This window comes from Acomys minous, assembly GCF_964271855.1.
Source record: "Acomys minous genome assembly, chromosome: 16".
Lineage (NCBI taxonomy): Eukaryota > Metazoa > Chordata > Mammalia > Rodentia > Muridae > Acomys > Acomys minous.
The window spans coordinates 58,280,425-58,293,977 of record NC_140498.1 but is presented as its reverse complement, the minus strand read 5'-3'; the positions used below and the strand labels follow the sequence as shown (position 1 = coordinate 58,293,977).

The following is a 13,553-nucleotide window of genomic DNA, read 5'->3' as shown; positions in this document are numbered from 1 at the left end:
TCCGTGAGCATGGCGATCCCATCAGCTCACTCCCAAAAGTACTCAGGCCAGAGTAACCACCAGACACACACTCTAGCCTCGTGGCTGTACTACCTCACTGAGCGCCTGCGTTCTGGTTTTGCTGAAGGTGGAATTACCTTCCCAAGAGTGCACACCAGGGACAGAAATCAACACTCCCAAATTTACACAGGGGACTAATTCATAAGAGGAATGAGGACCCGAGGGCCTGTTATAAAACAACAATGTCCATCTCTCAAATTCCTCATCTGCGATTAGAACTTTCTTTCTTTTCCCAGAGTCAGGGTTTCTCTGTGTAGCCTTGACTGTCCAGGACTCGCTTTGTAGACCAGGCTGGCCTCGAACTCACAGCGAGATCCCCCTGCCTCTGCCTTCCAAGTGCGGGGTTCCAGGTGTAGGTTCCAGGCCAGCCTGGTCTACAGACTGAGTCCAGGCCAGCCAAGGCTACACAGAGAAAAATCTTGTCTCCAAAAACCAAATAAACAGAAAGAGAAATATAAATAAGATAAAATAAACAAGATAGGGGAGTGTCCCCATTGGCCCAAATCTACAGGTACGAAAGGAAAGAAACGCAAAACGAGGTTTGGTTTTTTTCCTGAGACAGGGCGTCACTCTGTAGCTCAGGCTGGCCTCGAACTGGAGATGCTCTTGCCTCTGCCTCCCGATGGCTGGGAACAGGAGCACGCGCACCACGCCCGGCTCGTCACTCGCTAATAGACCATTAGGTGCGTTGTGCAGCCACATCTGGATTGAGACCCACACAAATGACGTTTTCGTCCACACGTAATTGCTCGCCTACGCGACCACACGCGCCCTAGGAACACTGAGACGAACCGCACCGCGGGACACTGGGAGACCCTACCCAGAGCACAGGGGCGACCTCCTACGTCACAGGACGCACGGAACGTCAGCGCGTACGGAAGTCGCGCCCGCGAGGACCCCGATGGGGCCTGTCTAACGCAGTGCCTGAGGGAGTTTTCCTTGGCCTGCTGCCTTTTACTCTGCGTAGAGGAGAGCGTCCTCAAGCGTCTCCCTGCTATCTGAGTGAGGCGGTCCTCCGGGAGAACCTCGGGAGAACCCGGCGTTTCTCCTCAGGCGTCGCCGCGGGCAGCCCGCGGGCCTTGTAAGAGCGCGCGGCCCCGCCCCCTTCCTTTTGGCCGCAGCAGCCATCTTGCAGGTTGGTACGCGCGTGGCTCCCGCGCCTTGCGCCCCTCACACGCTGCGTGGGGGGCCGCGGGCCGCGAGCCTGCGTGCTAGGGTCTTGGGGAGAGTGTCTGGAGGTCGCTGGCTCGGGCGGTGGGAGCCAGGGGGGCTTCTGTGCGACCAGGCCGGGCGGGGCGTCTGCCTGAGCCCAAAATTGAGCATGTGCTGTCGGGTTAGCGCGCAGGATTCGGGTTGGGTTTGTTTAAGCCTAGACCTGGCTCGGGCGAGCAGGGTGCCCGTCGGGTGTCCTGGTAATGATGTACTGAGGATCCCTTCTCGGGGTGCAGGAAACAGAAGTTGGTAATGTGCAAGTTGCATAGGAAGGGAGGGAACGTAAGGTTAATGCTACCGCATTAATGCGAAAGACTAGACGAGCGAGTTGGTTCCCTCTAGTACACCGTGCTTTTGGGGCTATGGCAGGCATTTCTGCCCTGGATGACTGAAGTAATGCAAGCCTTGTTGGAAGCCAAGATGTAGTTCTAAATACATTCAGTAGGTAAGTTCTTAGATGGTGCTAAATTAGCTGCCAGTTGAGTAGTTGCCGTGTGCCAAGCAAGCATCGTTGGGGGGGGCTCTGGGTAGATATTACTGTTGTCACTTAAAAAAGTAGAAAGTCCATTTTCAGGTAGGGATGTGAGCTAGTGACTAGGTGGATCAGATATGGCAGGGATCTGGTTCTCTCTGTGCATGCTTTGTAATGCATTAGCAAGTGGAAATGTAGAATTCAGAGATTCATGGCAGAAAATGGGTTAATAAAGGAAATTGAACAGCAAGAAGGAGCAGGCTGAGTTTTAACATCCAGGCCTCGGGGCTCTGAAGACCTTAGAAGAATCAACAGCACCTATTTACAACCCCCGTCCTTGGGAGGCTTAGTGGGGGGGGGAAGGTGCTGGGTTTGAGGGAGCCTGGTCCCTGACAGATGGTTTTGGGGTGTGTGTGGTGATCCAGGTTTCTAAAGGGGATTGTAAACAGTTGAGGGGGGGTGTTAACACTAAGTTGATACCTGACTGCTAACTTTTTCTGGTTTCAGTAACTCGCCAAAATGACCAACACAAAGGGAAAGAGGAGGGGCACGCGCTACATGTTCTCCAGGCCTTTTAGGAAGCATGGTGAGTGGTGTGGTCCTCCTGAGGCTTGTTTCTGTTTATCTGTGTTCTAGACCATTAAATGGGCACCAAGGGTTTACCCCTGTATTCCGTCATAAGCGAAAGTGTGGGTCTCATAGTTAATGTCCATGTAAGCTTGTGCTGGCGGGATTGTCCAGTTGGGTGTATGTAATTTCACATTGAAGACTAGGACCCTTGATGAAAGTGTGCCTGATCTTTTTCTCTTTTGCAGGAGTCGTTCCTTTGGCCACGTACATGCGAATCTACAAGAAGGGTGATATTGTAGACATCAAGGTAATTAGAGTGGGTGGAAAGGCAACACTACAAGTTAGGAACGGGAAGGAGATAGCACAAAGTGGGGGGAGGGGTTAAAACAGTTTATAAATTAATTGTTAAAAAGTCAAGAATGGGGCCAAGTGTAGTGGTGCACTTGGGAGGCAGAGGCGATCACTGAGTTCAAGGCCAGCCTGGTCTACAAAGCGACTCCAGGACAGCCAAGGATACACAGAGAAACCCTGTCTCAAAAAACTTTTTTTTTTTTTTAAGTGTCAGTGCTGGCCCGTGTGCTTTTCATCCCAGCAATTGGGGTGCAGACGAGGCAGATATCCTGAGTTTAAGGCCAGCTGGGCTATACAGTTAGAGCCCATCTCAGAAGACAGTGGGGTTGTTTTTATGAAACCCAGTGAGGGCAGTTGACTGTTCTGGTACTGTGGGACTTGATGATGACTGTCTATTTGATTGCTTGATGCAATGTGAAAACCACATTTCACCGGCTCTGAGAGTTCCTGAGTTGCCATTTAAAAGGAACCTTGGTTACCAAAAAGGATTGGAGAACAGGAATTGCTGGAATAATTCTTTGTCTCCTGAACAGGGAATGGGTACTGTTCAAAAAGGAATGCCCCATAAGTGTTACCACGGCAAAACCGGAAGAGTCTACAACGTCACCCAGCATGCTGTGGGCATCATTGTGAACAAGCAGGTTAAGTAAGTGGAAGGAGCGCCTTTTCTTTGTGACCACGGAGTCGGTCGTGCACCCCCTTTCACTTTGCCAATTGGACTTAATGTCTTCATTGGCCATTCAAGTGGGGCAAAGGAAATACCTTTTAAAACTCAGGCAAACTTAAGTGTTTGTCTTGTAATGTGTCAGGGGGAACATTGACATTCATTGGGGGAATCTGTGACTGAGAGGTTGGTGCTGGTTATAGAGTAAAGGTTCCTAACAAGCTCCATTGTCCTGGTTTGGCTAAGTTACTATGGTTGAGGGGAGGGTGTTGAGAAAAGTAGCTTTCAGGTGTGGTGCCCCAAGGCCTCTTCTTTGGGTGAGAGTGAATGGCATGCGTGTTGAGTGAAGGGTTGGCTTACTAGGGAACTGTCAGCGCAGGGTGTTTGTGAGGGGGCATTTAGAATGTATTGGTCTTTCCAGGGGCAAGATTCTCGCCAAGAGAATCAACGTGCGCATCGAGCACATCAAGCACTCTAAGAGCAGGGACAGCTTCCTGAAGCGCGTGAAGGAGAACGACCAGAAGAAGAAGGAGGCCAAGGAGAAGGGCACCTGGGTCCAGCTGAAGCGCCAGGTGAGAGTGTTGAAAGCTGGGCTCAGTCATTTGCTAAAGTTTAGGAATTTAGTGCTCATGAATTCAAGAGAACACTGGAAGGTTTCTCATCCTTCTCTTTCTTCACCAGCCTGCACCACCCAGAGAAGCGCACTTCGTGAGGACTAACGGGAAGGAGCCTGAGCTGCTGGAGCCCATTCCCTATGAATTCATGGCCTAATGTGGAAAGGAAATAAAGGGCCTGGACTGTAAACTGTTTTTCTTAAGTTGAAGTGTGGTGTCTTCTCCCTTAAATGTTAAAGCAAATTTTAATTGTGCTAGTTCATTGTCTTTGCTGTTCAAAGTTTACTATTATGTTCTTCCAAATGATACACTCTTAATTGGAAAACTGACAAATATTAAACAAGGAATTATGGGGGGGTGGGGGGCTGAGGAAACACCAGTGTGTGGCCAGGCTTGGTGGTGCAGTTCTAATCCCAGCACTTGGAGGCTGAGGCAGGAGGATCTTCAGGGCCTGATTGGGGTACATTTTTTGCTATCCCAAAGTGGGGATATTGGGGAGTGGGTGCCATGTGGTGTTCCCACTTTGATGGTGGCGGCTTGTGGCTGCATTTTCCAAAGGGGGCAAACTAAGCCAGGAGAGGGCTGGTGGTGTGGCCACAGACATTTTGTACTTGCCAGGAAAGCCTTGTGTCCTGTTGGGATGGGTGTTGAGTCTAGCATGGAATTTAGGTAGCAGAGTTGTGTACCTTTGACCCCATTTTAAAGACTTGGTGGGCCTGGGAAGTCCTGTACCCAGCTTCGCTTTTCTGCTGCTCTGGCAAGTTGTGCTTGCAGAGCCATGTTCTCCTCAGAGTGGTAAGATAGTCTTCTAGTTGGCTTTCTCTGACTTCCATTGTGCGGGGCTTGTGTTGTGCTAGCTTCTGGGGACTGGCATCTCTGGTGCCAAACGCTGGTGGCTCACAGCTTGTACTCATTGCTGTGGCAGCAAACTGCAGCTGGACAGTGAAGGTGAGTGTTCTCTAGTAAAATACTCCGTGTGCATGAGTGAGACGTTGCTTAGTTAGCTTCAGAAATCCTGCAGGAGCAGTGGGGCTACTTATAAAGAAGAGGAAGTGGAGCTAATGCTGCTGCTGTGGGGGAGTCACAGCTCTGACAACTAGTGATGTGCTTGAACCACCAGTCTACACAACAGTGTGGGTGAATGTGTCCTGTACGGTTCACAGAATGCTTCTGTTCTCACTTCAGTCTTGTTGAGTCAGGCAGGGCTCTCTGCCTATGCCCACAACAGTCCCCAGCTGTGGAGAGTTCGGTTAGGAATAGGGTCCTTCTCTGGTCTTGTGGTTTTTCTTCTTGGCTCATGAGCTCTATGGCTCATTGTGTCACACTTAGGGACTTGTTTTACTTTAGAGGTTTTAACAGACTCCAAAGTGCCGTTTTCAGTTGACTTCAGAAACTTCCAAACCCTTGTATTAGCTGTAGGCTTTGTTTTTCTTGGATGTTGAATACCTCAGCAGCATTCAAATCTAAAAATACTTCACCATCTAGTGGCACCTGCGTACAGTACCAGGAATGCAAGAAGCACACAGCAGTGAGTGTGCCAACAATCTCCATTGGGTGGACTTTTTCGTGACAGTTTTGAGACGTGAGGACTGCCATGTGTAAGGAAACTAAACCTGGCAGAACTGACATTTGATACCTTGATCTTTGTTAACAAAGCTTCCTTCAGGCTTTGTTGCCATGTGGAGACTGGCCTCTGGGTGGCTAATGTGTCTGCATGGATGGTCTTCATAGTCTGGGATTTTTTTTGTTGCTTTGGTTTTTCGAGATGGTTTTTCTGTAGCCTTGGCTGTCCTGGACTCACTCTGTAGACCAGACTGGCTTTGAACTCAGCGATCCACCTGCCTCTCCTTCCAAGTGCTGGTATTAAAGGTATGCACATGCCCTACCCCAGTCTGGGTTTCTTAATCTGTATGTTTGGGCCATGCTTTGCAAAATTAGTGTTTCTCCAAGCCATTTTGCTCATGAACATTTGGGATCCTTATATCCCCTGGGATGGTATAGAAAGACCTGGAGACCTAAGACAGCTTTGCTCTTTCCCAGCCGCTCCTGCTGTCTGTGGCCTTTTGTTGCCTCTTTGGGAGTGGGAGCGGGGTCCACAGTGAAGGATTTACCCTGACCTGAGGAGGAACCTGCACTGGGAAGGCTAGTGAAACTGGCAGTGGTTCCCAGCCTTCTAATGCTGTGTCCATTTAATCCAGTTCCTCATGTGGTGACTCCAACCATAAAGTAAGTCCATTGCTACTTCATAACTGATGTTGCTACTCCTGTGAGTCATAATGTAACTATCTGATAAAGCGCCGCAGATCCCTAAAACACAGCTGGCCAAACTATAAATGTACGTAATCTTTTTTTTTTCTGTGTGTGTGTGTGTGTGTGTGTGTGTGGGTGGTTTTTCGAGACAAGGTTTCTCTGTGTAGCCTTGCTGTCCTGAACTCACAGCGATCCGCCTGCCTCTGCCTCCTGAGTGCTGGGATTAAAGGTGTGCGCCACCACCGCCCGGCTAAATGTACGTAATCTTTAGAGATAGGCTTCTATACAGTTCTGGGCAAAAGAATTTGGGGAGTTGGCTCAGTGGCTGCACTTGCAAAGAACAGAACTGTTCCCAGTACCCATGGCAAGCATCAGCAGGTACATTTCCGGGGCTCCAACGCCCTCTTCTGGTTGCTGAGCATACTGCACATACGTGCATAGAGATACAACACAAGTTTTAAAATGTTTTGCCATGTGGTAGCAAAACTAAAATGCCTTTAATCCCAGCACTCAGGGAACAGAGGCAGATCTCTTGAGTTCTAGGCCAGTCTGGTCTATGAAGCAAGATCCCAGGGCTACACACAAACTTTGACTTGAAAAATAACAAAAAAGGACTGGAGAGATGGCTCAGAGGTTAAGAGCATTGGCTGCTCTTCAAAGGTTCTCAGTTCAATTACCGGCAACCACCTATAATGAGAGCTGGTGCCCTCTTCTGGCTTTCAGGTGTACATGCAGGCAAAGCACTGTACATAATAAATAAATTTAAAATAAAAAAATAAGCTGGGGGGTGGTGGCGCACACCTTAAATCCCAGCACTCAGGAGGCAGAGGCAGGTGGATCAATGTAAGTTTGAGGCCAGCCTGGTCTACAAAGCGAGTCCAGGATAGCCAAGGAAGGCTACACAGAAACTCTTGTCTCAAAACGAAAAAATAAAAGCTTGCCCTTAGCACTCATGAGCATCATTAGACTACAGATTTGGTTGGAGAAATGTTACTGAGTGGGTTTTGTTTCCTTTCATCTTTGCAGTTTCTGGGGGGGGGGGGTGTCTTTATGACCCACTCCTGGGTTTCATGGCTTTGAATGCCACTTGTATCCCTACAGTGACCGAGGCCTACAAAACCCTCCATCCCAAGCTGTGGCTTTCTGACTTTGTCCTTGGGTGACTTCTAGGCCTAAGCTTGGATATGGCCACACTTCCCCTCCTTGCTGAGCCCTTGATATGCCAGGCACATGCTTCTTCAAAGCTAGAAAGCTTGTCCTACATAGATGCCTGTGGTCTGTCCTCTTTCTGTATTCAGCCTCTGCCTGGTTTTTGTCAAGACCGCCTCTTAATAGCCTATTTTAAAAAAAAATAGCAAACTCCTTTATCATTTCTGTTCCTTTATTCTTTCTGTTGGGGAGTCTGACGGTTCATGAACTTACAGCTTTTTATTAGGTCAGGAATCTGCTCTGCCAGGGATAGAGGGTGAGGGAGACAGTGCTGTACAGCCCTACATCTGGAAGAGTGACAAACTGGGAGGTGCAGAGGACAAATATGTGAGATGAACCAAAGGGCACTAGGGATGTGAGAGAGGACACAGAGGATAGTTGGTGGCAGGGCCCTTGTTTCTGGCTAAGCCTCCTGGTAATTCATTGCATATGCAGGAAGAGGGCAGTGGGTCTGACAGAAACGGAGGGTGCCCGCAGCCTTCTGCCCTTGCGCAGTGCCCAGGATTGTCCCTTTCCACTCCAGGTCCTCGCCCTCAGCCTACAGAGGCCTCTTTTTTCCTGGTTGCCAACTACAAATCTGGCTTCCACCTCTACCGTTCTGAATCACCTATCCTCAGAGGTTGCCAAAATCTTGGTAGTTAACATATTTAGAGACTTCTTTCAAATTACTTTTTATCTCCCCAATACTTGGCAGAGCCAACCGGTTTTCTTTTCCAGGAACCTCTGCACCTCCGCTGAGATGCCACCTGTCAGGCTCTCAAGGCGCCACCATGTGCTGTTTTCTTTGGTTGTCTAGTTACCAGCACCAGTGTGACCTGTGAAGCCGCTGACAGTGCAGACCATACCAGGCATGTGCACGCCCTTAGTCCCAGCAGCGCGGCAGAGCCAGGCAGGTCTCTGAGTTAGAGGCCAGCCTGATCTACAGAGTGAGGTCCAGGACAGCCAGGGCTACAGAGTCCCAAAAAACAAGCCTCACATAAAAGAAACCAACAAAACCAAAACAAGCAATAGAGAATAACACTTGAGACTGACTTCTAGCACGCACACGCACACACACACACACACACACACACACACACACACACACACACACACACACACACAGACACGTGAGAGAGAGAGAGTGTGTGTGTGCTGGGTGTGGTGGCACACACCTGTAATCCCAGCACTCAGGAAAGCAGAGGCAGGCAGATCTCTGTGAGTTCGAGGCCAGCCTGGTCTACAAAGTGAGTCCAGGACAGCCAGGGCTACACAGAGAGACCCTGTCTCAAAAAACCGAAAAGAAAAGAAAAACCAAATGATACAGAGTAAAGACATTGGTTGACATTGGTATGGATGGTGGATGGGATTGTTGTCAGGGCAAACCTCCTGGAGGGCTAGAATTGAAGCTCCCACGAAGCTGGAAGAGAGTTGACAACTGCCCGATCTGATATTACTTGCTATTTGCACATTCTGCGCTTCACACTCATTGTAGACACCCACAGCCTTGGGTAGTGTTTAAGCCCACGCATTCCTATTGCTGAGACCCACTCGGCGTCCTGGCCTGCGTTGGCTGCACCACAGCTTTACATAACTTTAGACACAAATAGGAAGCACAATAGAACCCAGGCAGCCTTGAATCAGGAGAGCCGCCTATTTATAACTCTCTGGCTTGGTGGCTTGTCTCCACAAAGGGGTCAGGTGTGTGTATCTGTGAAAGTGAGGAGCCTTTCCGAGGAGAATGGAGGCACACTTCAAGCTCTGCGAAGCGAACTGGAGCATAAATACCACAGACAGAGAACAAGCTGTGTTGACGATGTTAAGCCAGTGAGTCTCAACCCCTTGGGGTCAAATGACTCTTTCACAGGGGTCACATATGTATATCCTTCATATCAGATATTTACATTATGATTTCATAACTAGCAAAATCATATTTATGAAGTAGCAACAAAAGTAGTTTTGTGGTTGAGGGTCGCCACAACACAAGGAACTATATCAAAGGGCTGCAGCAGTGGGAAGGTCGAGCACCACTGCCTTACACAGAGTGGCAAGAAATAGAGGAATGAAGAAATAGCCTTAAGCTCATTGATTGCTTGATTGATTGGTTTCTCAAGATGATTTCTCTGTGGCCTCGAACTTAAGAGATCTGCCTGCCTCTTTCTCCCCAGGGCTGGGGTCGCAGGCGTGCACCACCACCATCAGGCCAGCTTCAAGCTTAAACCAAGGCAGTTTTCCCCCTCCTGAACATTCTGCATTTCTGTCACAGGAAATCGAAGGGCGTTTGTAACAGATTGCATTGACCCCTGCTCAACTGTCATTCTGGGTTTTTTTGTTTTTTGTTTTTTTTGTGTGTGATATTAATAGTGTCTCTAGCTCTCTAGGAGGAACCATGGCCACTGAAGCCTTTTTTTGGGGGGGAGGGGGATACAGGGTCTCTCTGTGTAGCCTTGGCTGTCTTGGACTTGCTTTGTAGACCAGGCTGGCCTCGAACTCAGAGATCCACCTGCCTCCCGAGTCCTGGGATTAAAGATGTGCACCACCACGCCCGGCCCCACACCAGCCTTCTTTGCCAGTTGTTTGATCACTGCTCTCCTTTGTTTTAATTTGTCTTCTCTGGCTAATAAGATGTAATGGATACTTTTTTTTCTTTATGTGGTGTTTCATGTAGCCCAGGATGGCCTCTAGCTTATTATGTAGCCAAGGATGGTCTTAAACTTGTGATCCTGCAGCTTTGCTTCCTGAGTACGGGGATTCCAGGTGTGGGCCACCACTTCTCGTTTGCATGGAGCTAAGGCTAGAACCCAGGCCCTCGGCTGTACTAGGCAAAGGCTCCACCACTGAGCTATGTCCCCAACGGAAGTACTGTTTACCTTCATAGTTAAAGAGGCAAAGCAAGATAGTTCGCCCCTCCTATTTGGGGGAGAATTTGATGCTGCAGAATCCATCTTGTGTCCATCAAGGAGAGGCGAAGAGACTCCAAGAAACAACAGGCCAGACGCCACAGGGCTTCTTAACAGGCTCCAGAAAGGGCACTTCCTCAGCGGCCCCCTAAACCCTTTCCAAGTTAGGGAGGAAGGCCCTGCCTCCTGTCTCTCTGAGTAAGCTGAAGATGATGGCCTCGTGAAAAGATTACAGTCTGTACCACGTAACTGCAGCAGGCTTCTCTTGGAACATCTTTTTCCAGATCATCAGAGCAACAAACATAAGCAGGACTGTTGGCTTGTCCGTTTCATCCAGTGGAGTCAACATCTGTCTTCTACATCTGTCTGGTTTATCAAGTCAGCCAAATGGGGTGTGTGCACTTGTGAGAATGTGTGTGTGTATGTGTGTGTGTGTACGAATGTACATGTGTGCGTGTGTGCGCGCTTGTGAGCATGTGTATGCGTGCATGTGTACAAATGTACGTGTGAGTGAGTGTGCACGTGTGTATATTCCCATACTCCTTCCTTGTGGAAACCAACAGCAAACAGATATTCGAATCATAGCGACAGCTGAGTCGGCCAAGGGGCCGGAGACACTAAGATGGCAGTAGGGATGTGGCAGAGATTCCACCATGTCTTCAGGAGAGGAACAAGAAAAGATCTATTCTAGCTGGCTCAGGAACATTCAGTTTTCTGCAGGTGGGTAGGCAGGGAGATAGGCACAGGAGGGAGCAGAGGAAATCCTGGAACTTAGCAGCTACACAGTGACCTGAGGAAGTGATTGAGGTCAAGGAGGGGTCACGGACCTGGCGTGGGCTACTGGGTCAGTGGGAGCATAATTCTCTGCCTGCATGTACACCTGTAGGCCAGAAGAGGGCATCAGATCACATTACAGATGGTTGTGAACCACCATGTGGTTGCTGGGAATTGAACTCAGAACCTTTGGAAGAGCAGGCTGTGCCCTTAGCCACTGAGCCATCTCTCCAACCCTAGACGCACATTCTTTGTCACATGTCAGTCCTTCCCAGTGTGGCTTGCTGCTCTGACCTGAAAAGGGTGGGGCGTAATTTCCCCATCTTTTGTGCAGAGGAACTTTTATCCAGAAAGTGGCTGCTCTGGCAAGAGATCACATCCAAAGGCCTTCTAGGTTGGCGGGAGTGGTGGCGCACGCCTTTAATCCCAGCACTTGGGAGGCAGAGGCAGACGGATCTCTGTGAGTTCAAGGCCAGCCTGGTCTACAAAGTGAGTCCAGGACAGGCAAGGCTACACAGAGAGACCCTGTCTCGAAAAACAAAACAAATCAACCAACCAAAAAAGACCTTCAAGGTCTGTGTGATCCGGCTGGAATGCAAACATGCCTTTAATCCAAGAGACAGAGGCAAACAGATCTGAGTTCAAGGCCAGCCTGGTCTAGAGCAAATATCAGGTAGAGAAAAGCTTAGATCCAGGCATGGTAGTACACGCCTTTAATCCCAAACAACGAAGGTAAAGTTAGTTTGTAGAAGGAAGCACCCATGTTGGAAAGTGATGTCTGACTGAGTGGCAGACAAGGTGACGAGCCAGAGAAGATTTGACAGAAGAGGATACATCCAACTCTCAGGAGAACAGAGAGAAAGGGAAGCTACTTAAGAGGCAATGGAGAGAGGGAGGGAGGGAGGGAGAGAGAGAGAGAGAGAGAGAGAGAGAGAGAGAGAGAGAGAGAGAGAGAGATTTACCAGGACAGTAATAGACAGGTTGCAGATGAGGACCGAAGGAGCCAGAGAATGAGAAGGAGCCAGAAGATTAGAGCAGATTGCTGAGTTAGTTTGAGGCCAAGTGCAGCAATTCAGAGGCCAAGAGAGAAGCCAGATTGAATCAGTCAGCCGGGAGCTCGGAAAGGACAAGTAAGGGTGAGCTCATTAAGCAGTAAGTCTCAGAGGCTGACAATATCTAGGGTGAGGTTAGACTGTACGGAGCCTAGAAGCTTCCAGGACTAGGCCTAGGTTAGCGGAAGGAACCGGTAAGCCTCCCAGACGACAACTGAGCCAGGAGAATAAAAGTCCCCTTTACACTTTTGAATTCATGGCTTGCTTTGGTCAACAGGACGCACCAGAGGTGATGGGTTCGGCCTCAGAGCCGCCCACCCAGCCTCCAGAGGCCTTGGAGCTCCTTGCCAGATCCTGGATGGGGCAGGGGTCAGATACCAGACCTGAGTGAGCCCGTGGAGGAACAACTCAGTCTGTCGTTTCCCTACGGCTCATAAATTCTCTGTCTCGGCCTCAGAGAGCTCAACCACACATGTTGGAGCCTGAAGTAGATTAGGAGCAAGTGAATTGTTACACGGAGCCGTTAAGTTCTGTGTGGTTTGTCTTTCCCGTGCAAGCTAGCTGCCGAAAGACGAGAAAGGGCTGCTGGGCAGAGGAGACTGAGAGCTTGGAGGTCTCACCACAAGGCTCTGCTTTGCTGTGGTGGGCTGCAAGAGCCAGGCCCCCCCCCTCCCATCCCCAGCCTGAATCCCACCACGCAACTAGCAGGAAATGCTTGGATAGCGAAGTAGCTCCAGAGCTGGTGGTATGCTCTGCGAGTTTGAGTCAGCTCACCCCTGTAACAGCGGAGAAGGGGTTTGGATGCTGAGCTGCGGGGAAAGACTGCCCCCTAGGGGAGCTCATAAGTAAGTGACCACAATTACCTTTAGTCACAGTAAATGAGTTAAGTTAGGGCTCTACTCTTTTCCACAGTGATGTCACCTCTCGGTACCCTTTTAAAATGTTTTATTTACTTATTTATCTGTATATTTAAATTTGAGACCTGGTCTTATGTATTCCAAGATCTTCTGGAACTCAAACCCTAAGGATGACTTTGATCTTCTGACTCTCCTGCCTCTACGACCTAAATGCGAGGATAGCAGGCCAAGGTGCCACCACACCCAGTTAAAATCAGGGTTCTCATTATCAGTACTCTTTGACAATAAGAGGCACAAAAATTGGGTCTCTTTCCCATTTCCCCAGAAACATCCAGTGTGTTGCGGCTTTTTGCTCTTTCTGGTGGCACAGCTCCACTCTCAAGTTCACCTTCAGGCTAGTGGCCCAGGCTGGCGGCTGGCATTAGGTCTGGGCAGATACAATTTGAGCAAGGGGCACCCCCGCCGGGCGAGCAGAGAGCGTCAGGCAGCCCGGCGGAGCGCACGCCCGCGGGTGACAGTCCACTGCGCGCTCGCTCGCTCGCTGCTCCCACCACTCCAGGAAAGGGGCGGGGAATGGGAGGAGCTAGAG

General features: G+C 49.6%; 1 protein-coding gene across 1 annotated transcript; it reads left to right on the top strand.

Annotated features, from left to right (window-relative positions):
- Nucleotides 1-1,151: 1,151 nt before the first annotated feature.
- On the top strand, nucleotides 1,152-4,146 carry RPL21 (ribosomal protein L21). The gene is made up of 6 exons (XM_084761833.1): nucleotides 1,152-1,195; nucleotides 2,252-2,330; nucleotides 2,560-2,621; nucleotides 3,199-3,311; nucleotides 3,751-3,901; nucleotides 4,011-4,146. Exons 2-6 carry the CDS (start codon nucleotides 2,264-2,266, stop codon nucleotides 4,098-4,100), a joined length of 483 nt encoding a protein of 160 aa, XP_084617959.1. The 5' UTR covers nucleotides 1,152-1,195; nucleotides 2,252-2,263; the 3' UTR covers nucleotides 4,101-4,146.
- The last annotated feature ends 9,407 nt before the right edge of the window (nucleotides 4,147-13,553 follow it).

What these genes read in the sequence shown, in the direction of transcription:
- RPL21 (XM_084761833.1), top strand. Translation starts at nt 2,264, where the DNA reads ATGACCAACACAAAGGGAAAGAGGAGGGGCACGCGCTACATGTTCTCC. An exon ending in CAGGCCTTTTAGGAAGCATG is followed by an intron (nt 2,331 to 2,559) that starts GTGAGTGGTGTG and finishes TCTCTTTTGCAG; the next exon opens with GAGTCGTTCCTTTGGCCACG. An exon ending in GGGTCCAGCTGAAGCGCCAG is followed by an intron (nt 3,902 to 4,010) that starts GTGAGAGTGTTG and finishes TTTCTTCACCAG; the next exon opens with CCTGCACCACCCAGAGAAGC.